Source organism: Sturnus vulgaris, chromosome 1 (assembly GCF_052056855.1).
Source record: "Sturnus vulgaris isolate bStuVul1 chromosome 1, bStuVul1.hap1, whole genome shotgun sequence".
Lineage (NCBI taxonomy): Eukaryota > Metazoa > Chordata > Aves > Passeriformes > Sturnidae > Sturnus > Sturnus vulgaris.
Window position 1 is genome coordinate 145,365,929 of NC_142243.1, and position 25,678 is coordinate 145,391,606.

At 40.7% G+C, this 25,678-nt stretch overlaps 1 protein-coding gene across 17 annotated transcripts in view; it reads right to left on the reverse strand.

The window, feature by feature from the left end:
• Window positions 1–25,678, reverse strand: part of MTSS1 (MTSS I-BAR domain containing 1) — a 125,823-nt gene that overhangs the window by 87,962 nt on the left and 12,183 nt on the right. For all 17 annotated transcript variants that reach the window (XM_014870166.2, XM_014870170.2, XM_088179129.1 and 14 more), the window contains 2 exons: window positions 20,913–20,974; window positions 18,170–18,243 (listed from right to left, as the gene is read on the reverse strand). In XM_014870166.2, the coding sequence (XP_014725652.1) occupies window positions 18,170–18,243; window positions 20,913–20,974 (136 nt within the window). The remainder of the gene's footprint in view (window positions 1–18,169; window positions 18,244–20,912; window positions 20,975–25,678) is intronic.

A 25,678-nucleotide genomic window follows, 5' to 3' on the forward strand; every position in this document is an offset into this window, starting at 1 on the left:
GAGCTAAATATCCAGTCTACTCTCACAATTAACAAGTAGCCTCAGTCAGTGTCTGTGCCATAAACCTGTCTCTGGAGGTTTATAAACAGGCCCCTGTATATTTTAATTTGAATGAAATATGTCTGAACTATAAGAGATGCCAGTACCAGTAAGAACCACTCAAAAACTGCAAGACACGTGTTTTGCATTGCATTAACAGAAACAAAACAGTGTTGCTTTAAAAGTCATGGATTAAAGGAAATTTATATGCTTTTGATTACTTCTGTGGTGTAAATGTCTCAGGAATTGAGGAGTGAAGGGTTCTCAAGCTGTTATTCTGATGGTACCAGGCACGTGAAGTTTTCCTTCCTCCAAGACAAGCCCAGCCACACACAGTGCTGAGGATGCAATCACAATGTTTCGCATGTCTTGCAATTAGAATGTTTTCATAAAACATACTGTTAACTATTAACTTGACGCTAGTGACCTGCAATGGCATTGTCATTCAGCTTCCATGCCCCTCATCCAGCTCTGAATACAGTCTAAGCCTCATCTTCTTTTCAATTGACAAGATCAGTGCCTTGACAAAGCTCAAAGCAGGGCAGATGTACGGGTCTAGCACCAAGATTTTCTGCAGAGCACCCCATTTAAAATAAAACACTGAGCCTCAATCCTGAGACATATGCCTCTTTAGACCTGTGCAATTCCATCTCTGACCAACGAGCTCCTCTAACCAGTAGGATCACCACAGTTTACTGCCAAAGAGGTCCCTGCATGCCAGAAGCAACTTACAGTGGAGGAGGATCCTACTTGTCTCCTCAAACCTTGCACACAGAGAAAGACAGTACTATGATAATGGGTATGCTGCAATCCTCCCCATTTTACATACTGTCTTGGTCCACCATTTTTTCCTGCTTATTACAGTAATTAATCCAGAAGGTCCATGAAGGCACCATCATTTCCATCAGCTAACGTCCAGGAGTTGTATATCCTTTCAATGAAGCCTTGGAATAGCTCATTTTCAGTCCCTTTACAGCAGATGCCAGGTCATACCACCTGTAGATTTATGACCCATTGGGAATATGACGGAAGACACTTGATGGTTGCAGCCTGGGGCACAGACTAACTGGCCAGGTCACAGGGATTGGATATAAAGCAGAGATGTACCACTGAAGTTGTTATTGCTTTAACAACAAAAATATGGTGCTTGCCATTCAAAGACAGGCTCTAAAGAGAATAACTATGGGACTGGTATGCAGGAGAAACAAGTAACCTTAAGATATTATTGAAATGTGATATAACAAAAGTATTTCCTGACAGTCTGGCAGTTGCACAGAAGCACTAGCAAATATGCAAAGGCTAAGACTGTTTACTCCAGATATAGTGGACACATCCAATAGAAGTGGTCTAGAGTGCAAATCGAAATTCCAAGTAACAAGCTGCTGGATAGCTGTAGCAAAATCATCTGTTAATTCTTTCAAGTCTTGTCAAATAGAAGATCTCTCAGCCGCTACCAAAAGAAAAATCATCTAGCAGTAGTTGATATAATTAAATTTAATGCAATAAAAAATTACCCAAACTCTAAGACCAGCTCATAAATATGTAAATGTCGTTGTTATGAAAAGACTAGTCAATCAACTCTATGAAGAGATAGTGAGATACTAACTTCTTTTTATTGGTAAGTGTCCATCACTTTTGCCCAGATAGTTGAAACTGCAATTTGCAAATACACAAAGCTAGCTGAATAAAGACCAGCATCTCATTTCTCTCCAGCTAAAAAAAGAGAAATGAATGTAATCAGCACATTTTCTCTCGAGATGAGAATGACAAATACAGTCACTAATGCATTGTGCTGCATTTCTGGTCTTACAGCTGCTTAAAGCCTCTACTTCCAAAAAAAAAAAAAACAAACCACAAAACTGTCTCCAAAGTAGACAGCTGTGAATGTAACATGCCCTATGCAAATGTTTTCAACTTTAAAAGAAAACCACTTTCCTCACTGCCTAACTCCTTCTTGTAGTGCAAATCAGAAGGAAAAGGGAGGAGAGATAGCATGCTTAGATTCCTTCTTTCTGTTATTCCAGGAAGCTGTTTGGGAAAATAACTGCTCAGGCTCCGCATTTCAGAACAGCATCAGCTCCCCCAGCCACCAGCAAAGGGCTTCCCCTCAGCCAAAGATCATGCTGCACCCACGCACTCTTCAAAGCTCCTCCTGCTGATCCTCATGACCATTCCTGGAAATTGTTATTTGTGCAATCCAAAGCACAGCTCCAAGTACATCTCCCTGGTCAGAACAACACATGCCTAACTGTTATAAACCACTCTGCACACAGTGTGAGTGAACCCATGCAGCTCCAAGGCATTTTGTAAACAAGCAGACATGCTGCATAACAGACAAAAAAGTTAAACAGCACAGGGAGCTAGGTATTTAAAATGCATACAGGACATCACTGACTTAATTACAGCAATCGTCACTTTTTTTTTTTAATGCTTAAGGTTACTTACGGTACTTATCTAGCTTTAAAATGTCAGAGCACAGGCACAAAAATGGGTATTAACCACATACATAAGCAAGCAATGCAATATGCTGCTGCTTTTCTTCTCTTTATGTATTTTTCGCAAATAACACCTGCAACTTTTCTTCTACTTTTCTACATCTTCTAGACAGCAGAGGACAAACTAGCAACATGGGAAGAAAGTACCTAAAAGACTGAACATGCTGTAAGGGAATCACCTACATTCATCCCTTGAGTCTGATGCAATTTCAACTCTTAAACTTTCACAGACTTCTGACTAACCAGCAAGGTGGCAGAAACTGGAGGAAAGCTATCTTCAGTTACTCCTGTTATTTTGTATTCTTGCTCCCATTTCTAAGCAAATAGCCTGCAAAAAAAATCCCCACAAAGCCTCACCACAGATGGCAGTTTGGCATTCTCCAGCCAAGCTCACACCTGCAGCTTCCATGACCGCTGCTGCAGCTGGGCTTTTTGTCTCCTCTCACTGACAAAAACTGCATAAAAACACAAGTGTTAAGTGACCCACTACCACCATCCATCTCATTAATGAACTAAGTCCATAGGAAATCAAGATGCAAGCCTCTACTTTTGGCTCTGCTCCCACCAACACAGCTCTGCTTATTTCACAGGAAGGGGTAACCTTCGGGCAGTTTGGGCATAGAATCATTTGCCATGGGGAAATTCCAATCCACAACAGGAAGGAAAAAATAAAGCATACAAAACTGACAGTTCTGAAGAAGACTTCTGTCACCAATACCGGTGTGAGCCACAGGAACTGTGTGCTGAACAGGTCATGAGCCCTGCGAGGACAATGACCCCCAAATGGGAGTCACCAGTCTCTCCACAGCACCTTACCCTCTCCTGGCCATGACATTTCACTCCAGGCCACGGCTTCATACAGCCCATGAGCACCAGCACAGTCATGTTATAGAAGGTAGTACGTCTTCTTGCACACTCTGAGTTGTGCCAAGACAATCTCTCCCTGTCTGTGAAATTTATGCAAAACCCACAGATGACAGACACAACAAAACCCCAAGTCTGTATTTCCTTCAGAAATCCAAGCAAGACTTCTTACAGGTACCAGTTTGATTAAATTTTTTTCTACATATATATTTATACAAAGAAGATGCACCTAGAGCATTTCTAGCACACCTGCACTCCAGAAGCACTGCCTGTTCCCACGCCTCTCTGCGCCGGAGGGCTCCAGCTACGGCTGTGTCCAGCACAAGGCTTGCAGCAGACTAAGCCCTGACCAGCCCTCCAGAGATAATCAGGTTAGATGATCTCATGGTCCTCCTGGTCCTTAAAAAGAAAATTAGCTGTGAATCACTTTGATGCTTTGAAGCCCTGGTCCAGTTTCTCCCACAGACAGAGACCAGCCACTGCAAGATGAAACTCAAATCAAAGCCAAGTTTTACTTCTGTGGTCAGCAGCACAGACATATTTCAAAACCAAAGGTGAAGCAGATGACCAGGGGAGAGAGGTGAAGCCAGACAGGGTTCTCTCTGTCTGTGGGACAGGGAGACATTCAGTTGGCTAAGAAACAAAAGGGTAGGGCAACAAAGAGCCTGAGAGGCTTTCTGGACTGATGCTTTCCATAAGTAAATCCTAAAACGGCAGCCACTGGTCCTCACTATTCATACACTCGGTCATTCTTATCAAAGAACAGTTCTCACATCCGCTGGGCAAAACTTTGCCTTTTGCACAGGTAACTGAATAATCCTCTAATCTTGCTTCAGCCTAATACTTTATAAAAAGATTTTTAAAATAAACTCTGAATTAGGCACTAGATGGCTATTAGCAAGGATAACCCAGAGGCTCTTTTCTAAGCTTAGAAGCTACTTTTTCTCCAAGACTGACCTGTCCAGTTGTCCATACTAAAGTAGTTCACACATATTTAAATCATGGAAAGCCATCACTGTTAAGTGCTTTCACAGAAAGCTTCCCCAACAGAATTAAATTAGCTGATAAATTACATTGAGAACATATCCATCAAACCTAGAGATGCTGTTCCTCATGTTTGTGCCAAAGCAACTCTACTCCCACTCTTCCATCAGCATAAATCAGTCTAAAAATAGCTTTATAAGAATATTAAAATGGGTTTCATTATAGCTTAAACTACTGAGAAGACTTTGACAACTATTCCACATAGCAAACTCCCTGTAGACCCTTCTTAAATATCCTAAAAAGAGTTGCAGGACTACCTATAGAATCGAAATTAAAAAAAAAAAGTTAAGTGAAAACAAAAGAGAAGGTAAGTTATTACAAACAAAGTGTTCATTGCTGCATGGAGAGGTCTTTGTTCAAATATATTGCATGTAAGAAATCTTATTATTGTGTAATTAAACCCTGAACTAATATGGCCAGGGAAGTGGAGCCTTAAAAACAAGGCTTTCAGGATTGTCTAGTTTGACACCTTCTTTACATGGCAGAAACAAGTTTGTCTGCCTTAATCCTTCCTCTACCACTACTGACAAAGGTCTGCATGTGCTGCAAGAAGAGCACATGAAGTTTTCAGGGATCAAGAAAAGAGTAATATAACTTTAGCTAGGACTAATCCTATTCATCCAATCAATACTGCGTCTTGCTCATATCTTGTTATTACCAATCCTCTTTCAAAATGAGGCTGTTCTACACATGTTTCAGAATCTTCCATCTTAATGCAAATATGCTGAAAATGCTGCAGGAAACATGTAAGGGCCACAGTCAAAAGGGAGAAAGCATAGAAACCCACAGAAATTGAAAACAAAAAACCACAGGTAAGCCTCTTTCCAATAAAAACAAACAATGCCCTCTGCAAAGCAGAACTAAGTGAACCAGAGAAGGAAATCCAGACAGAGCCATGAAACACCAGAAAACAAGTTACCCCAGACTTCCTTTTTAAAAAGGAAAAGAAAGTAGGAGGAGTGTGAAACTATAGCTGCCCTCTGGATCCTGTAAACAGTTATCCACCTGTATCCACCTGTCCAGTCCCAGTAATGCTTTGGGATAGTTCCATAGCTAGGATCCTAAATAACATTACTGAAGCAATTAAGTACCAGCAAATACAGACCCTCCATTTCTAATGTAGTTGCTTTGCAGGACTTACATGTCATCTTACACTGATCTCCAAAGCAGCATCTCACCCAATATCTCCAAGTAACTTGAACAAACTTTGCAGATCTTAAGACCAAAAGAAATTCTCATTGCTATAGATAGATCATACAAAATAGATGTGCCTGACATCCAAGTCTTGGGGTGAAACTACCACTTCACATCTCCACCCCAGGGGATGTTGAAACGTCTACAATCCAGAATTATTCTTGGAAGTCTTTATTTTATTCTCCCTTTAAACACAACTAGATCTCCCTTTGACTAGAAATCATTGCAATTATGTAAATTGCTGTTATCACATTGCTTGCTTTTCAAAAACAAAAAAAAATATAAATTTTGTGTGTCCAGTTACTGAAACTATTGTTTGAGGCAAAATATGTCATTACAAGAAAAAGCCAAAGAAGAGATTCCTGTTTGCCTTGTGTCCCTTCAACCTTTCCTAATGGCTGGAAGCAATGAATCAAAGGTAAAATGAACTGACTTGCCCCAGTTTGTTTCCATGCAACTTAAAGCTGCATCATCAATCTTTAATGTTTACTCCCTTTGGTCACAAGAAGCTTTTTATATGCTGAATATATTTCATCTAAGAGACCTTTTCTCTTAAAGAAAGCTATTCATATATCTTTTACCTTATGGGTACACCTAGAGGGCACAAATTTTGAGTCCAGCTTCCTTTTAGAAAAAAAAACAAAAACAACAAAAACCCACATGTGAAAAGAAGTTAAAATCGAACTTTGACTAACTTGAAATAAACAAAAGTTAAGCATTAACAAGAAAACATACATTGCTTTATCCATGACCACCATGACCTCAAAAACTGAACTCTAGAGAGACTGAAATTCAGACCAATTTAAACAGATTAGGCAAGTCTTCATCAACCAACGTAAGAGGACAGGACAGACTTCTTGCCACTTAGGCTCAAAAATCCCTTAGCAATATTAATAATTGGCAGATGGGTGCTTGTATGCTATTCTGAAGGCATTAGCTTTTTTCCTGTCAGAGACCCCATGAACCCTAACATAAAGCCTTAACAAGAAAGCTTTATTCTAACAAGTACATTCACTTTAAAATACTCAGATCTAAACTTTAAGCTTAATTACACTGTGCATAAAGTCACCCTAAAGTAACATCTCAACCTACTTCTTCATTTTCTCTAGAGATGCACACCACAAGTTTAGTACTTTCACCCTAGCTGGGAACATACATGAACAAGGCTTTTTCTCCCATTCCTGATTTTGAAAGCCATGTTAAATTAGTAAGGTTGCCAACAAAGAAAACATGTTGTGAAGAACAAAGAGTCTCTGAAAACAGGCAGCCACTTCAGAGAGCACAGCTACAAAACTTGTGAAAGTGCAGCTTGAGAAAAACGGAGTTTATAGCTCTGAGTGAAGCCAGCTTCAAGCTTACAATGAAAGATTAAAATCTGTTCATCTAAATCAATTATCTGTCCTGAGCACACGTTGTGCACTTGAACCCAACAGTCTGGGGAGGGCTTTCCATCACGGTACACACTCAGTGACAACACTCATTTCCCCAGCAGCAAGCTACATTTCAGCTTAATAGCTAAAACATTCCCTTGACTATATTCATATCCAAGGCTCCTGCCTCTGCAGCAGCTCTAGAAGAGCTACACATGAACTCTTTACCTTTGAACCAAAGTGACTGATGCTCACACAGAGCTGCTATTCTCTACGCAAGACAACCTAGATTTAAAGTGGATACGCAGTCACAACAGCATCCAATGGAAAAGTGCTCTATTGGACTACAGTGATTTTGCAAACTAACAGAAAATGAACAAGCATTTTAAAACAGGGATAATCCATCACAATATGCACTTTAAGTATTTACTAAATGTACTTTGGATTTAATTTATTTATAACAGCTCAATGTTCCGGACTTCCATCACTATATTGTGTAAATATAACAAAGTCATACTCTAAGCTTCTCATTTCAGCACTATACTTAGTACTTGCTTGAAAGAAAGGAAGATTTTTTTTTACTTCTACACAGGACAAAGGAGAAGATGATTTCTCAGCAACATGAGTCATTATATTCTTAAATGATAGTTTCCAATCCTACTTCTCAAACTGTAATCTGGTCATATCTCAGTGCCAAATTATCTTAGATTATTCAAATGCATCATTACTCCCTTGACGCAAATAGTTTAATCCAGTAATTTATCTGTTTTTTTTAAATCACTGTAATACTTTTACTATGGGCTTGCATACGTAAACAGTGAATATGAAAGATGACCTGTCTGAATAGATTTTTTTTTAAATAAAATCCCTTGCATCTTCATGGGTATGTACCAGATGTCCCCTAAATATTCTCAGCACAACACCCCCAGCTCCTCTTTGTCCGCCATACATTTCTTCCTCTCCACACTCACTTTCCTCAGCCTGTTCTAGCATCCCTAAATACCAAATGAGTAAGAGGCTGCTCTGAGGGTGGCCAAGTCAAGGCTGTCCTTGAGCTGGATGAACAAATGGCATTCCTTGGGTGTAGAGGTACACAGGACATACAACTTCACCCTCTCCTCAGAGATGCTCAGCTTCTGGATGGAGAGGGCTTGGAAGGAAAGCACATCTGATATATATTTCCTTTTCTAGCACAGCCAGGAAAAACAACCTTCAGTCATACAAAATGACATCTTCACATTTTAGACTATTTCATCAATGCCCCAAGTTTACTTTAGATTTCAGGCCTGACCTCATCACAATTTGGGAAACTACTGGGGTGGGGAAAAAAGGAGATCAAACCATTACTGCCTGCCTAAGTCCAGTTTCTGTACTCAAGAGGACTTGTCTGGACAGCAAGAACTGTTCTGCATTCTCTTCTCACCTCCATCACATGATTCAAGTTTTTAAAGTGACCCTAAATAGAAGATTCAGTTTCATTCCCATGCACCTGACCCCACTATGCCTTTCTGGACTAACTGCAAATGGTGCAAACCAGGCTTTGCATACTGCCTGACACACTGAAAGCCTACATTCTCTACAAGCCAAGCTTCAACACTAACTCCCGCTTAACCCTGCAAAACCAAATACATTAAGCAGGTGTATCTGTGCCTAAGTAAGGGCAGAAGCTGGTCCTGCAGATGAAAACACATTAGTAATGCTATTTATCATGCTCAGCAGAACAAGCACCACCTCTGCTTCAAAACAGAATAATGGCAATACCAATGGCTGTTACTCTTGGGAGAAAATGGACCCAGTTCCCAGGCATATCTTTCACTCTGGGGTGGGTTGAAGTGACTCTAGGACATAAACCCTCCAGTGTTTCCATTTGGCAGCTCTGCCAAGGGAGGGGAGTACTGTTAGAGAAAAAGACATCCCCCTTCCTCACCTCCAACTCCATTTTGCAGAATGCCTATTTTTAGCCCTCAGTGTACATGCCAGGGTGCACAGCACTACTACTGTAGTAATGGCAGCCACAAACCTGACTGCTTGTTTGTCATCCATCAAGTACTCGCATGGGGTTGCATCAGAACTGCAAAACAGGCTCAAATACAGCTCCAAACTGAAGTCCCAGCCAGCTCCTTGATATTAGTTACTATAGAAACCAGTCCCTCAGCACAGGCGCTCACAGCAGGAAATCATGCAGATTTCAATTTTACATAGTAATAAATGCTGCAGGAGAGGAGAATTTCACAACAATTGCAGGGGCTGATTGTACAAACCCAGACCTCTTACACCCCATGACACTGCGGATGAGAGTGCCCACCACACACAATTGTCACTGCTCCTAGTTTTGAAGTGGTTTCCACAAAACCTGAGTTGGGATGGATGCTGGAAAGGTGGTTGCATTTTTTCAATGGCTTCATTAGACTGGAAAACATACTCGTTTTTACACATCAGAAGCCCAGGTGAAAACAACAAAACAAAGCACCAACTGCAAAGCAGTAGGAAGATTTAAGCATGTATGTAAGTACAGAGAGTCCAAACGTTTTACAGGAAGTACTGTCAGGTCACAACCCAGGGCTCCTTTGGAAACAGCCCATCTTCCTTTCCTTCTCCACCCTGTCCAAAAAAAACAACCCGAATGGAGGGCAGGTCACAGATTAATTTGCAGGAAAAAAATATTGTAGAAAACACATAGACAAGAGGGAGGACCCTGACCCCTGAAATGAAACAGCGAGGTAATTATATTATTTTAACTTTTAGAAGTAGTTCTACAGGTTGGACTCCATCATGCGTGGGAGTGGAAGAGGAAAGACACATAGTACAATACACTTCTTATCCCAGGTCTCATTTTTCTACTGAAATTCAAGAACCAGTGGGGACTCATCCCCACCTCTCTAAATGAGCCCATAAGCCTGAACAGGGCAGGTTTTACTACTTCAACCAGGGAAGAAAAGAGCAGGGAACTGCTTCACTGAAGAAAACTAACGTGAAAGGAGGAGGGAAGGGGTGAACAGCTTGCACAGCAACAGGGACAAACATTTGTGCTGGCAACACCCGACAAATCATCAAGCAAACAGAAGGACAAGAAAATGAAGGAAGCTGGTCTATTTTTAAGCAAGACCTCATTATTACCATGAACATGCACAGCTTCCCGAGAAGCAGCAGGTATGCAAACATGAGATGAATCATATCGCCGAGTCAATCACCTGGCAGTAGAACACTAGTTTGCATGGACACACACAGAGTGAACATATACGATCTACGGTCCTGACACCTACGAAAATGTGTGGAAGAGCATCCTTCTGGGAGGCAGCCTGAATCGTGGAGAGCAAAAAAAAAAAACCTGTTAGACAATGCAAATGTCACTGCTGCTCCTGAAAATTACTTTTGTTACTGCTTTTGTTAATGATTAGATGGAGTTCATTGTTATGGACACTCCACTCGCAATTAGTCTGTTGCAGCTTGTAATTTCACTTTTTGTATAGCTCTCTTATGCCATTAGAAACAAACACGGTTTTTGTTCAACCAGGGTAGGAATAGACTGAGGGAATTGGAGAAGACACCCCAAGTGAAAGCATGCATTTTATATCACCCCCTTTGCACAAATTGCTTTGCTGATACAAAGCAACTTCACAAGTGGTTCAAAGACACGTGGACTGGGGTGCAATGAAGTTGAGTTAACTGCAGAACTCCAGCCAGGTCCACACTCATACCCTAGAGGTCTGGCGAGTTTGCAAGAAGCCAGCTAGCTGACAGCACCAAATCTGATACTCCACCAACATATCTTCTTGGAATCCACCACTGAGGTGACCAAAAAAAGGACAACCCCCAAACCTGAATTTCCAGGCAGCTGTGAGGCACAAAGCATGAGGCCAAAAAAGCTCAGCAACTGCTTTGCAGCCTCCACAGGTTGTTATGGACAAGGTCCATGAGGAAAGACACTCTACCCTACTTCACAGAAACCTTGCTTAGGCTGAACTGATTTTCAAATTCTCACACCACACAGAACGTCCTTTTCTCTCATATGACAAATAAGAAATATACTCAATAAAATTCAATGTGAACAGATCTTAAACTACCTTTGCTACCCAACTGGTGACAGATTAAAAATAAACAAGTAAGAGCTGCAACAACTCTCTTGTAGTGATTACTACAACATTGTAACTATGTGCCAACTAGTAATTTATCACATCAAAAGGCTGCCTAAATTAGCCTGAAAGGGGATCTCCCACCACAGAAACATGTGCTACACTGGGAAAACCAACCACCAGCCAAAACCTCAGCCTCCACTTTCAAATCCACATCCCACCATCAAAAGGATGCTTTTGCATCTTTGATTCTGAACTAATAAATTATCTGAAGGAAATCCTAGAGCCACTTACGATTTAGCCTCATTACTTCCCGAACCAGATGTTTAAGACATTAAAAGTCTGGTTCTGTTGCCAAGATTGAAAAAATTCTTCACAGCTGCAAAGCCAGTACTTAGTCACTGAAGTATAGGTGCTCTGCATGAAGATACCCACAATAATATAAATTCATCATGTAGCTGGAAACAACAGTCAATCCATCCATTCCAAGCCTGCAGAAAAACCAGTATCTCATAGTCTACCCTTCTAAAAGCAACACAGCTGTATAGGTAAGGAGAGAGAAAGAACCACGACCAAGTGTATGAAAAATTAACTCTGAGCTATTCCCCCTCCCCACACTCCCAAAGATTTCCAATTCAGATGATAGTGAGCAGACTTACATCCAGTCATGAGAAAAAAGTCCAGCCACTCCTATCTTAACAAACCAGCCCACTCCTTGGATGAAGTACTAAAGAAGCTTGTTTGCTTCTTCCTCCCTCACCTCTTTTTTTTCTTCCTCATAGAAGCTGTTCTTCCATTCCAATTTTCTATTTAGCACACACAATCACCTGGTGGCTTTATTCCCTTTCCTAACAATATTTCAGTTTCTTAGTAAGCACCTTAGCAAACTCAAAAAAATACTGGGTTGTAGGGCAAATGAAAACTCCACTTCTGTGTCACTCTCTGCATCTGACCATGTAAGTTGTTATAGCAATTATTCTTGTCTATTGCCCTGAATATTTCTCCTTAGGTAGGGACAAATCAGCACAAATGTTGTTAAAGACCCTGAGCTACATTTTTTCTTTACCTCAAGGAAAATAAATAAGGCATAAATAATATTTTTAATGCTGCAATGCCTGCACTCACCCAAAGAAAAGACAATGGCCATGTTTGACCTGCAGTGCAGCCCTTTCAAGCCACTAAGTATAAAACCTAGTCATTAATAACCAAACCATTTCTCTTGTATTTGAGCATTTTAGATGTTCACCCCATTTTGACTGCTCCAGCCAAACAGGCTCCCATCAGAAGCAGAGTTCTCAGGATGGCACACTTGTTGACAGACATGGACTGACATTTGCTACTGGTCTAGAGAAAGACAGGAACATGGAAACAGTGAATAACACAGCGTGGCCTTTGTGATTTTAGTTTTAGCTGTTGCAATTCAGAATATCCAAGTCCCATTTCTCCAAATGCAACAGATAGGTAAAGGTAATATGGATCCAGCTTCAAAATTATCTGCCAATGATTCTGATTTTGGTCCTGCGTTTTGCATCATCTTCATGAAAACATAATGGAAGAATGAATGGTTCATTTAAATACTTTTCTTCTTGAATATTTTATATCTGAAATCTAGAAAGAAAAAGTCTGGACTGTATTGTTTTTCTTCAAAGACTCCACAGGAGGAATAAGAACTTTTTATAAAGTCTTATCTTAACTGACAGGAAGCTCAAACAAAGGTTTTGCTATTTGAGTATGTGCATTTGAAATTAAAGAGGAGTCAGAAAGACAAAGGAACTGGACAATGAGAATGCCTTCCTCTTGTGACCAGCTTTGTTTTCACTTTGAAATTAGGCAGGGATCACCATCACATCTCTCCAGCCCATAGCCAGGAGCAAAGCAGACTATTTAAAAAATGTTATACAGCTTTTAGGTCTATTGCAGTGTCTTTCTCACCCCTGGGCTTCAATTCTGTTCCTTTTTTTTTTTTTTTCCCTCCATGAAAATAAAAAAAAAAGAAATCAATAAAAAACACCTTTCAGTACTGTCCATTACATTTTGCTGTAGCACCAAGACTTTACCATATCTTTGGTCACACTGCCATATTAGCAGCGAGTGAGATAATGGTTCAGGGGGCCTAAGCACACTTATTTGGAATATCACAGATAATTCCAGCCCTGTAAGTCTTCCTGCAGCTTGGCACCTTGGGAAACCACTTCAATACACGCAATACAGACCCTGGCCAAAATAAAAATGGATCACTCAGACCAAGGACTGTCTGAAGGGCATTTAACACACTACCTGGAGTAACACGGATGTAGAGCCTGCCCAAGAACACCGATCTGCAGCAAAGGTACTATTTTAAGCACCCTTATTAAACATGAAGAGCAACCACTTTAGTGCCACAGAAGAGCTACCTGACGTAGACACTCACAAATATTAATCATATTTAATTTTGTAAGTGTAAAACCATATTTATATTTTTGTGTGCTGTTGAAATTTAATGAGGCCTGAAAAATGTAGCACTTTAATCCAGGCACTCTAATGCAGCACTTCTTTCACACTGATATATCCTGCCCATCAAAAGAGTAACATTAAAATTACTATGCTGATTTTGGTACCCTGCTGCTGCTGCATGCCATGCAGGCACAGGCTGAGTTTTGCTTCCAAATCTACTCAGTGCCCCTTGATAGCTGGCTGACTATCCACAGTATCCTCCACATTCTCAAACCCCTCAGTCCAGCAGAGAGGTTCTCCCATTCCAGTGGAATTTTCTGCAACTCTGCATTGTCTTAAAATCCTCTCAGACATCTGTAAAATGCAAGAGCTGGAAAACGTACTAGATGTCAGAATTACCAAAGGCAGGGAAAACATACCTCTAGTAGCACTTGCCAAAAGGGAACTTCAAAGAGCATTACAATCCATGGAATCCAGCTAGCCAGAGAAAGCTATGTGATACACTGACACCCTCTTGACGTGATTTAACTAATCTGCTAATATCAAACACACCTATGTATATGCAAAACCCTTCAATATGAATGAAAAACAAGAAACCACAAGACTTGAGTATCAGCTGCCTCATTAACAATCTCACTTTGAAGATCAATTTAAGCCTGGGTAAATCAAAGCTTTTAGATCACCTTTCCATAAATTTTAATTTACACCTGTGCAGATGCAGGTAGGCAAGTTTGGGGCAGGGTTTTATCCATGGAAGCTGCTGATGGTGTATTAAGCGGATACAGAAGAAGCGTGCATATCTTCACATTAATCTCCCACATAACACAAGGAGGATAGTTACTTTTCACACCTATTTTTTCAAGTTCCTGAGCTCTAGTACTTATCTACAAAAACCATTCAAATGCAGCAGAGGCAGAAGATGACTAGCATACAAAAAGCAAAGCAATTTACACACATCCTTTTACATACTGTTGAGAGCCAACTTATTAACATATATCACATATTAACACACAGTATTTGCGATGGGCAGTTCTTGCCTTAATAAGAGAATTTATTTTTATTGCACAAATAATCAGGTGAACAGAAATTAAACAAAATTAGATTCTAATTCTTCCATGCTTCAGTTAGAATTGATGCAGGTAAAAACATTCAGAATCTCAAATATTGAAAGAAATAAGCCATGTAAGAAAAGCCTGAACTAAAACTCATGAGCACACATCTCCCCAAAAGGAAACTTCACTTTTAAAGTATTCAAGAGTTATTAGTGCATTATTTAAGGTATATTAAGGATTTAAAGGTACCCTATAGTACCTCATTCATTTAATATTTTATAAGCATTCTCGTTAATAACCACAGTGAGAGATAATACAGATTCCACTGCAGACTACCAAGTTCTGCTGGGCTGTATGTCAAACAGATGCAGCTTGAATAACAAAAACTGCTACATAGATGTCTCTATTTTGTCAGAGCTTAAAAATCAAAACATCTGAAAGAATTTTGTTTTCAAAAATCTCTGATACCAGCAAAAACAGCACACACTGCTACACAGCTAGTATTACCTTAAATTAGCAATATAACTTGACAATCTCCCCCATTCAAAGGGTGACTCTCAGATGACCAGACCCACAAAAATCTAACATTTTGGTGATACATGCATCAGAACTACTTTTCCTGTGCTTTCCCTTGTCGAGCTAAAATCAAAACATTGAACCAATGGAACAGAACTAAGGAAAAAAAGAGATAACTTTGGGTTGATGCACATTTAAATGGAGAGACAGCAAAGGAGGAAGCAAAAGCTGAAATGAGCTGGTTGGGAAATTAATTTGTGTATTAAGCCACCACAAAACATCAGGTACTTCACGTTAAGGGCTTTTCCTACTTTGGAAGCTACAAAGGGAAGAAAATACAGCAAAGTACAGGTTATCTGACTCATCCAATCATAGGTTTTACCACAAGCAGAGCTCCAATTATGCCTTCTATCTGAGCTCCAGATGGGAACGTGAAGATTAACATTGCAACCACTGCAGGATTAGAAGGAAGTAAATGGCACAGAGAGAATGATGCACCTAAAGAGAAAAGACAGTGCTTGGGAACAGCAGTAATGGCACACAAGGTAAGGATACCAGCTGGAACATGGGCTGGCAATGATGGAAATAAGCTGTCATTCTTCAACATTTGGTGACTGAAAGGCGATTGTCTTCCCTTGCATGTGTGTGGACATGTATATCCACACAAACACTTTTTCTTCTTTCAAAGCTAATGCTGATGCAGACAGATTAAAGAGTAGCCAGAGTTCTGTTGACTGATAAAACACTTTCATCAGCTAGATCAGCAAGTCTTAAAATAACAGGCCACTTTCTGTAGAACTATAAGCAATTACAAATTAAAGGCAGCACTCAGCTTGACAACACTTCAGTCATCTTACAAGGAACTAACGCTGTCCCTCCAGAGCAGGCACCTGCTTCAGCATTTTCATACACAGTTAGTTCACAGAAGAAGCATTTGGCTCATGCAATGATAAACCAGCCTCATGATGTAAAATACACCAACCTCCCTGCCTTTGTCATGGGAAGTGCTACACAAGTCTCATATATCCCCAGCAACTGAACATGAACTTGTCTGACTTTGGTTAATCTGTTACCTATAAACTTTGGTTTATCTGTTAACCCTCTAAACAATGTGAAACACAGCCAGATGCTTGATTAGACAATCAGATACATAATTTTATAAACTGGGTAAGTAATGAGCAAAATGTAAGAAATAATTTTTCACTTTAGGTAACCTCTCAAAGGGAAAACTGAGAGCCTGTTAAAATTCCTGCATCAGAGAAGAAAAATAGTAAGTCTGTTCTGCTTCAATTTTGGAATAGAATTCCTTATACTGACGGCAAAAGACATTTTTTTACTGAATTGTGCCCTCATAAGTCATAGACATTTTTGCCATCACCTTCCCTGGGGACAGGTGTTTATCACTGTCCACAGCAAGGTAGAATGATCTGCATTTGTTAAAGGACCAAGGTGCAACCTCAGAGATAAACCTGAATGGGTACAAATGCAAGTTGGGTTGGGAGGCAGATCAGAACCATCAGCTAACTTGGAGTTTTGATTCATTGCCCAGAACATCACTTTCTAAAAATAAAACCAAAATTCCCTTCTATCCTTTCAGTCAGGGAAGGCAGAAGACAGAACAGAGGAGCTATACAAATTCGGCATGCCTGGATTCACAGAGCTCCTTTTGTAAAGGATGTGCTCGAAGAGATAAGAGACAAGACACGACACAGCAGAAAGTGTAAAATACCAAAATGACTGAAACTTTCCCACTCTCAGACAAAAATGGCTTGTGTGGGTATTTGAAGGGTATCTCAATGGAAGTCCTATAAGCTTGCCAGCACAGCTAGAAGACAAGTCTCAAGGATTTTGGTAGTTCACTTTGTTTCCCCCTGGGGAAGGCAGAAGAAAGAGAAGAGAACATGCATGAAGGAAGGATACGTTAGAAATCCAAGTTAAGTTCTGCCCTGGGTCTCATCTCTAGTTTATTCCACTGTCATGTTTATTATTTTATGTGAGTAGATAACCTGTAATTTACAGTAGGTATGCATATAATGAGGAACTTCTTATCAGAATGTAAATGTTAGCTTTAGACAGAAAAAAGAAGTAGTCTTCCCTCTTGTCATTCTACGACTTGGTACTCACTCCAGCAGCTGCTACTACTCCTGTAAGCCAGAGTAAGGGAAGTCTGACTGAGCTTGGACTCTGCTAATGGGAATGAACATCCTTCACATTAGCAATACTACTTTCTTACTCTCCAAATCAAATGCCAACAGCACATTAGGACTTTAAAAAATGCTACAAAACCTTTAGGGTTAGAGGTGACCAAGAGCTGCTCCCTCAGCAGTGATTTATCTGCACTCTGGATTTACTCTTCAGCAGCAGTCCAAGGACAGTGACCATGGGGAACACCCTACACCACTGCAGGGACATCTGCACATGATGCCTTGGTCACTGGGCATCCAGCATCACAGAGAAGTAGCCTTTTGTCTCCTCCCACCTCAGTAGTCTGTAAAGAATGCCAGCTGCACTATTTTGGCTCTCCATACTCACCAATAAGCTGAGACTGCTACCCAGAGAAGCCCACAGCCCAGGAAAATTCAGTTTGACCAAGAACATCAGACTTAAGGGGGAAGGACAAGCAAAGTCTTTGCTCAAAGAGATATAAATACAGGTCACTGTCATCATTGCTGGCAGACCCCAAAGGCCATACCATCAGCTAGTATCTGCTCTGTCTCTAGAAGCCCCACAGTTATTTATTCCAGCTGAGAATCAAGCTTTTTACATTTACACAAGGTACAGAAACATCAGTGAATACAGATTTCTGTAAATCTTGCTGTCTAAAATATTATTCATCAACGTATAATTCAAATGGTAATTAAGAAGTGTTCACATGATTGATGACACATTTAAATTACAGGTTTACAGCTCTTTTTTTCAGTAAAGACAACTTCCTTTTTCACGTGCCACTTTTTCAAAGTGCAAGTCCATCTAACAGATGTCTCACAGATCTGCTTGTCAATATAACAAGTTAAGGCTTCTTTTTATTACAACAAATGGTATAAACCACACAGCATTCTGTTAAACTCAATATTGACACATCTGCTTACCACGTGTATTAGTAGCCATGTCAGCCACTTTCTGAAAGGCATCCAAAAAGGCAGCAGCTGCTACTACTGTCGTCCTGAAATGCATACAGATAACAAAACATTAGCAGTGTCTCATTGATGCCTATTTAATTACTGCCAAAAACATTTAGGCTTATAAAGAATAACACTGTGAACTTGCAGAGGCCACAAAAAGTATTCTCTTTTATATCTGAACTTAGCCTTTTCCCTCCTTCATTTCTTAATCCCTTCCTCGCTTTGTGTTAGCACTATGGACTTGGAGGCAGCCACGCTAATTCCATGCTGAGAATTGCACAGGACAGGTGCTGTTTCAAAAGAGCACAGCCACCCTCCTTCTAGCTGATTTCCTCTGATGAACTAATATTAAGCAGTCAAACATGAAAAACAAATCTAACACACATTATACTTCACCCATTAGTGAACAAATTACAGCCACTGCTATTTTCAAGGAACATGCGTATTTTAAGAATAAACATGCAAGAACTTCCTTTTATCTAGGATCCTGGCCAAACAATTTCCGGCATTTTTCATGTGGGGAGCATGAGCATCCCTTGAAACAGAAAATTTCTTGGAAACCAGACAAAAACCAAACCAAACCCACAAAAACCACCAATCCCCAAACTCACAAAATAAACAAAACCCTTTTCTGATCTAGTGCTCCTCCAAGCAAGACCCTTCCTGAGAGGTACAGCAGCAACTTCAGACTTCACAATCCATAGTGTCAGCCTCACTAACCCCATCTCCCCTCCATGTTTGGAAAGCACCCACAGACCACACATGTGCTCAAGTGGACAGCAAACGTGAGTTACAATTTTCCAGACATGTCTGTTCTAGATAAGTACACCCCAGAGCCCTGAACACCTCAGGTCAGTCCTGATTTCTGAAGTTGTATAGCCTGGTTGACCCAATTTAAGAGAAAGTAGGCCAGGGCTCTACAGGTAAAGCACAATTGTGTCCTCTCCACAGTGACCTCATGGTTCTGTTTCTGCACATCTTTTCTAACAGTAACTCTTGATTTTCTCTCCTAAAAGTGTCAGTCAGCCTTTTCAAGCAAAATCCAGAACAGGGACTATCATATTCACTTTGTTTCAAGAGCTCCTTGCTAGCCTCAAAAAACCCAGCAGACCTGCAGGGAAGCTGATCCTCAGCCAGAAAGACCACAGGACTGCTTAATTAGGTCAGATTCTATGCAAGTCTCACTCCAAATATGCTCAAGGTACAGAGGACATAACTGGCAGCATAGTAAATGGCCTACTGACAACACAAAAGATTTGAACACACACAGGGAAACAACACCCCAGGCATGACAGGACCAAGCAAATGCATAAGGACTCTCCACATGCCCAGGAGATTAAAGGAAGGGCAAACCCCCCACCCTGACAGCTAGCTAGCAATACTGGGTCCTGGAACCAGAAAATCTTTTCTAAAATTTTCCTTAACGCTGTTTGTGATGTTCATCTTCTAAACTTGTGGGTCACACTGTTATTCATGTACTATGTTGTTAATTATTAATTATATTGCTAATAACCAAGTTCCATTTCCCCAGTAACAAGATCCAGAAAGACCTGGCTCCAGCTCAAATGACATCTGCTGTCCTTTATCAGAGCACACAGAAATGAAACAGCAGCAAAAGGCTCACATTTGCTAGAAACAAACAGCAAATCCTCGAACACAGGCTGTCAAGCTGCCTGCTTGCATGTTCCTGTTGCACTGCACTAACTGAATGCAACACCACAGGACTGGGAAATAAACAAAACTATGCCTCATGCCACCCCAGAAGGCCTGTGTTTCAAGAGAACAAAAGGCTAGGAAAGTTCTCCATTTCTCTTCTTTCTCTACTTCCTCTGTCTGCATCTTCCCAACTCACCGTGACATGACTGCTGGAAAAGGAAAAGAACCACATGCAAGTGTGGCATGTTAGGCACGGTGTAGGAGAACAGCATATTCCAGCTGTTTAGGGCAAATGAAGCTAACCCCCAGCTTCTTCGGGAATAGCTCACAATGCAACATAGAACCACAAACCAGACTGCCAGTAACCTGCTACACTACAGCTGCTGGGAAAAAAAAAGCTGGTGCTTTGTAGAGCAGAGAGGAGACTCTGGTTTGGGGAGAGTTGTAAGGAAATGAAGCTTGTATTTGTATTAGCAGAAACGAATTTTACAAATTAATGAATTCTAGAGGTAGAATTGGTCTGAGTGTGATACTTCTGCCATATATTAAAAAATCCAGAATGCCATTTTCAAAGTATACCTCAAACCCTTAAGTTGTAATAATCACCAATGTATGATCCAGCAAAGTAATTCCCTTCATTTTTAAGTCAGAAGAAAATGCTGTTAAGGCTACCAAAGATTTTTTTTAATATTTTGAGCTGTCTTCTAACAGAACCCCTCTGTATTCTACACTAATAAAAAGGGGAACATAGACCTAACTCCAAATGTCTACTCATTGAACAACAATAATCTTTCCAATTTTTCATCAAAATCCATGAAATTTAGCTCATTTTATATTTATTATGTATAGCTGGTGGCATATTGTGAATTCTCCTAAGTACATTAAAACACCAGTAGTAATATTTAAAAAATTACATGCAGGCGTTGACTAAGAAATATGCACAATTTTACTAGGACCTGCTTAGAAAATTATCCTTGCAAAAGCTGCATTTAATCTTAATGTTTGCACACCCAAGGAACTGTAGGGGATCTTGACTGTGTAACATAAAACTTACCGAAGCTGAGACTGCAGTTTCCCAGCTTTATTTATAAAATCTTCCCACACTGGATAACTTCCCTGCAAGAAAAAACAAAACACAACAATGAACACTTAATTTGAGCAGTCTGATTTTAATATCATAGATCAAATTAAACAAAATCTAAAACAGTAACTAAAATTGTACTAAATCCTAATCCATGAACACCAAAATCAACTGCTTCTGAATCCAGATGAAACAGCAGTGCTCTGATGAGGCTTTACAGTTTTTCTGAATAGAAACACTGGGCAAGAGGGATTTCAACTGAAGAGGCAAAAAGAAATATCTTCCTTTGGATGGATACAGCAAAAACCAAGCCCATTCCAAGCAAGGTATTAGTATATTTAAACAGCACATACAGAGAAGCTCCCAAAACCAAAGACAGTATCACAGTTGTTGTTCTTTACCAACTGATCATCTGTGTTTTTTCCAGGTTCAGAGCCTGTACAATAAAAGTGTGACTTGACCAAGAGACCACCTCAAGCACTGCCTCAAGATAACTCCGTAATGGGACACAGAAAAGCACCATGACAGCTCTAGACAACCAACTTTCCCAACAGCTGCCTTGTCACTGCAAGACCTGTTTCCAAAACAGTCAAAAGCCTTGGAGACCATTTCTGAATTGAAGCTGATAAAACAGCATGGCATTGAGTGTATACAAAGTGCTTAAGAAGGCTTAATTCTTCCTGCCCTCAAGTTTCCTCTAGAACTTTCACATTTCTTAAAATTGGATTAAAACCCAAGGTTTTACTTAGAATATGGACACGAAGTATTCTTGCAAGTCCTGATCTTCATTTGCCAAAGTTTTTTTAAAAAATATGACTTTTTAGATCGAAACTGCTCTCTGCAGAACAAGTACAAATTTTCCACTAACAGCAAAAATGTGACAGAAAGAAACCTCAAAATTTCCCTTTGATTGGAGTCTAGAGAGCAAAATAAAATATCTCGCTTCCTTTAATAAAGGTATAAGACTTGCTGTTACCAGAGCAACAACACAATAAAACCCAGATAAGGCAGATCCTCAAGGCTAACATTACCCCAGCCCTGACTGGAAGAGGTTGCAAGCAAGTACAATTGCTTGTAGCAAACTCAATCCACCCTTATAAACTGGTCTGAATTTTGTAAGTAAACCAAAATCCACAGCCCATGCTGCCATGAGAGACAGTGTTTATTTTCAGGGTAAGGACAGGCCCTTCCCCAAAAGCCGTCAGACAAATTCCAGCTCCTCAGTACACCCTGGCAAGGCAGCTCCCAGACACCTGCTCAGAAACCTATTGGTACTCTACTCTCTTTATTTTTTAGCAAGACTTGTGGAGTTTTTGCTAAAAGGGAAAAAAAAAAAAAAAGGAAAAGACCCCAAACAATGCAAAGCAGGTGTTCATAAAATCTTGTTATACCCTACACATGACAGAGCCAGTTGTAAATACAGAAGGGGAAAGAGAGAATAGCAGTTATCTGGGCGGTAAGACCTAGAATATAAAGTGCTTTGTGCCAGGCAAAAAACTGTCAGACATTTTAAAAATGAAAGAAACCCAATTATTTAAAAATGGCAAAAACCGCTATTTCCTTAAACCTATTAGTCGTAGCGCAATCCCTACTCTGAAGCCGGTCTCTCACTGTCACCTGCAAGCCGTGCATGCATTATGCATGTGTGTGCCAGGAGCCCTGAAAGCCCTGACAATCACCAGCAGGGCCCAAGGCTTTACAGGATTCTCCAGCAAAATGCAAGCAGAGGATACCAAAGCAGCCTGATTATGTTTCCATCTCACTGATGTATTATCCAGCTAAATACACCTGATGGCACAGAGGAGATTGACACCAGCCCTGCGTTCAGCCACTTCCCAGAGAAGCCTGACACTTCTATCAAAACACAGCTCGGGAAGAAACCCCCTATTTTTTTTTATTTTGTGGTCAGCCAAAATAGAAAAAAGCAAAATGGAAAACAGAAATCAAAATTGGGAAAGTCAAACATTTCCACAGCTGTTTAGTTCTTGTCTATAGAAATATTGTTTTCCTTAAACCGAGCCTGCTCAAGGAAGCTGTAACAGCTCACTTTATTTAATAATTTGCTATATTTGTTTGTTTGAAATCAATGCAGTTTGTTTACCTGGGCTCCCTGCATAGTGGCCAAGCACTTGATCTCATTTCAGACAGTAGAAAAATAGAGCTTTTAGGGGTTTTTATTTAATGTCACTGAATTAATACCTTTGCTGGTGGATTTTGTTGGAGGTCTTTTTTTGCTTGTTTTTACATTTTTAAAGAAAACCTTCCAGCAGTTTTACATCAGTGATATGAAGTCCTGCATTATCTGCTCAACTTGCCATATCTTGATCTTGCAAATAAACTCAGCTCAAAATAAGAGGCATGCACTTCATCTGGGTTCCAGAATAATTTGCTCTCACTTTTCCCTGCTGAAGCCACATCCACAAGCTCATCTCTCCCTCACATCATCAAGTCACACACTAAATTGCATCATTCCTTTCACCTTTTCCAAAGAACATTTCCACCACCACATCTCTGCTGAAACCAAAACCCCCTTCATTCCTACCTACAGCAAAAGTGCTCAACACCTACTTCGTCACAAGACCAAATAACCAGTGGTTTATCCCAACTCCAGCACATAGGAAGCAAGGAAGTGTTTAAGTGACACCTGTGGGGACAAACCAAGGAGGTGACAGGAACCAAATGGGTGTTGTAAATCTGCACAGTGCCAGTGCCCTGGGCAGCAGCTCCTTCTCCAAGACTCTTCCTGTGCCACCTGGAGCACGGCAGCCCCGCCGTGTCTCACCTCCAGCCACTGTTCTTGCTGCTGTCAAAGCAGCATCAAGAGAAATGTTATTGTTGTGAAAAACAAAAATCCTTGATTCAACATGTATTACTTTCTCAATTTAAACAAAAAGAAACAGCAGGTGGAATTTCATGTCTTTGTCCAAGACATGCTTTTGCAACATAAAGCCTCTTCTGAAGAATAATAACACGGAATTTTTAATGTTGCCTCTTCCAGAGCTTCCTCAGCTCCCCCTGCAATTTCCAATTTCAGCTGGCTGATAAAGAAAATAATATTTTTCCCCTTTTAAATGTCAGGGTTACTCAGGCCTGGTGTTATCTGTGAAAGCAGGAGTCTCCCCCAGGTCCAGCCACGCTTAGGGAAGAGCCATGGCAGGATTCTAGGTCACAAATTCTCATTTAGCTCCTCGTGGATTAAGCCAGGGATCGATTACAGCGAGACTTGTTTAAATACTTTTCTTAAAAATTGTTAAAGGATTAATCCAAGGACTATTTTCCCCAAAATAACTTTGTGCCCAATTATTTCTTCGTCCTGGAAGGAAGAAATGTGAGCTGTCCTCCAGGGAATGGGTGTTCCCCACTGCCATAGGACACTCCATGGGATCAGGGCCCCTGCAGCTCCTCACTGGGGCTAAGCTGCCCGCCCAGCATGTCACCAGTGAGCTGCAGCATGCCATTATCCTAGCCCATTGCTTAATTAGTGGGCTTATAGGTGATTAGTCACCTGATCCCACAGCCCAGCTCCAGCTAATCTATGCCAAACACAGGCAGGGAAAACACGGAGAACACCTTTCTGCCCCAGGGCTGAGAAACAAGCTGTGCCTCGTGCCTGTCACTCAGGTAGCCATCCGCAATTAGGGACATGAAACAACTTCCCCTCAGGGACAGCGTCTGGAAGTGCCAGACACCAACAAACAGCCAGGGCTGGGCGAGGCCTGCAGAGCCAGGAGCCTGCAGAGCTCCCGGCCTGCCGCGGGGAAAAGGGCGGACATCAGCACTCAGGGAAATCCCATCCCGCACCCAGAACTTGGGCAGAGGTCCTGATTTTTGTCCACCTTCCTCACCATTCACATATGTTTTAACTGGCAATAAATTTCATCTTCTCCACTCAGGTCTGTTTTTTTCGTGACAATAACTACTAAGTGATTTCTGTGTCTTTGTCTCAATCATTGAACTTTTTCTTACTATTTCTCCCTCGTTCCACTGAGGAAGAAGAGATAAAAAGCAGCTGGCCAAGGTCAGCCCACAACACCAGGGAAGAGCAGGAAATTATCACCAAGAGGCAGCTTTGGAAAAAGAATTTAAGCCTTGGGTGGAATTTTTTTTTTTTTTGGTGAACCAGCACAACCGCCCCACATAAACACAACTCTACGAAAAGATTTATAGAAGATAGTTTTGCCCTTCCTTTCAGGCCAGTGATCCCACACCAGAAGCGAGAAGAGACATACATGAGAAACTCAATGATTTCTCAAAAAAGGAAGAGTAGATTTGCAGCTAAGCATCATCTTTACTGAAACTGTTATTGATGACATCTAATGGCAAGAATAGGAACCCAGATTGTTGTATCTAAGATTACAACTTGAGTATCAGCAGCCCTGACAGTTTTAAAATATTCTGTCACTCTTTCTGCCAAGAAGTCATGATTCTTCTTTTCCCATTATGCAAAACGACACTTTATTAATTTATTTCCATGTACCCCAATTCCCACAGACAAGAGTCATTCCATCCTCAAAACCCCTTGACAATGCTGTTCTAAGTGCTTTCATTTATCAGAAAGGCTTTGCAGCCCTATTAGCAGCTCTTGCTGGGACATCAAGTAGAATGGCAGCAATAAGTTTGGAATCTTGTTCAGCAAGATTCAAACAGCAACAATGCATCTAAATGCTTCTGGGGCAGGGGGAAAGAGACAGGGAGGTGCTCTCCAGTAAAGCAAATCCAGAACCTAATTTTGGCTGTTT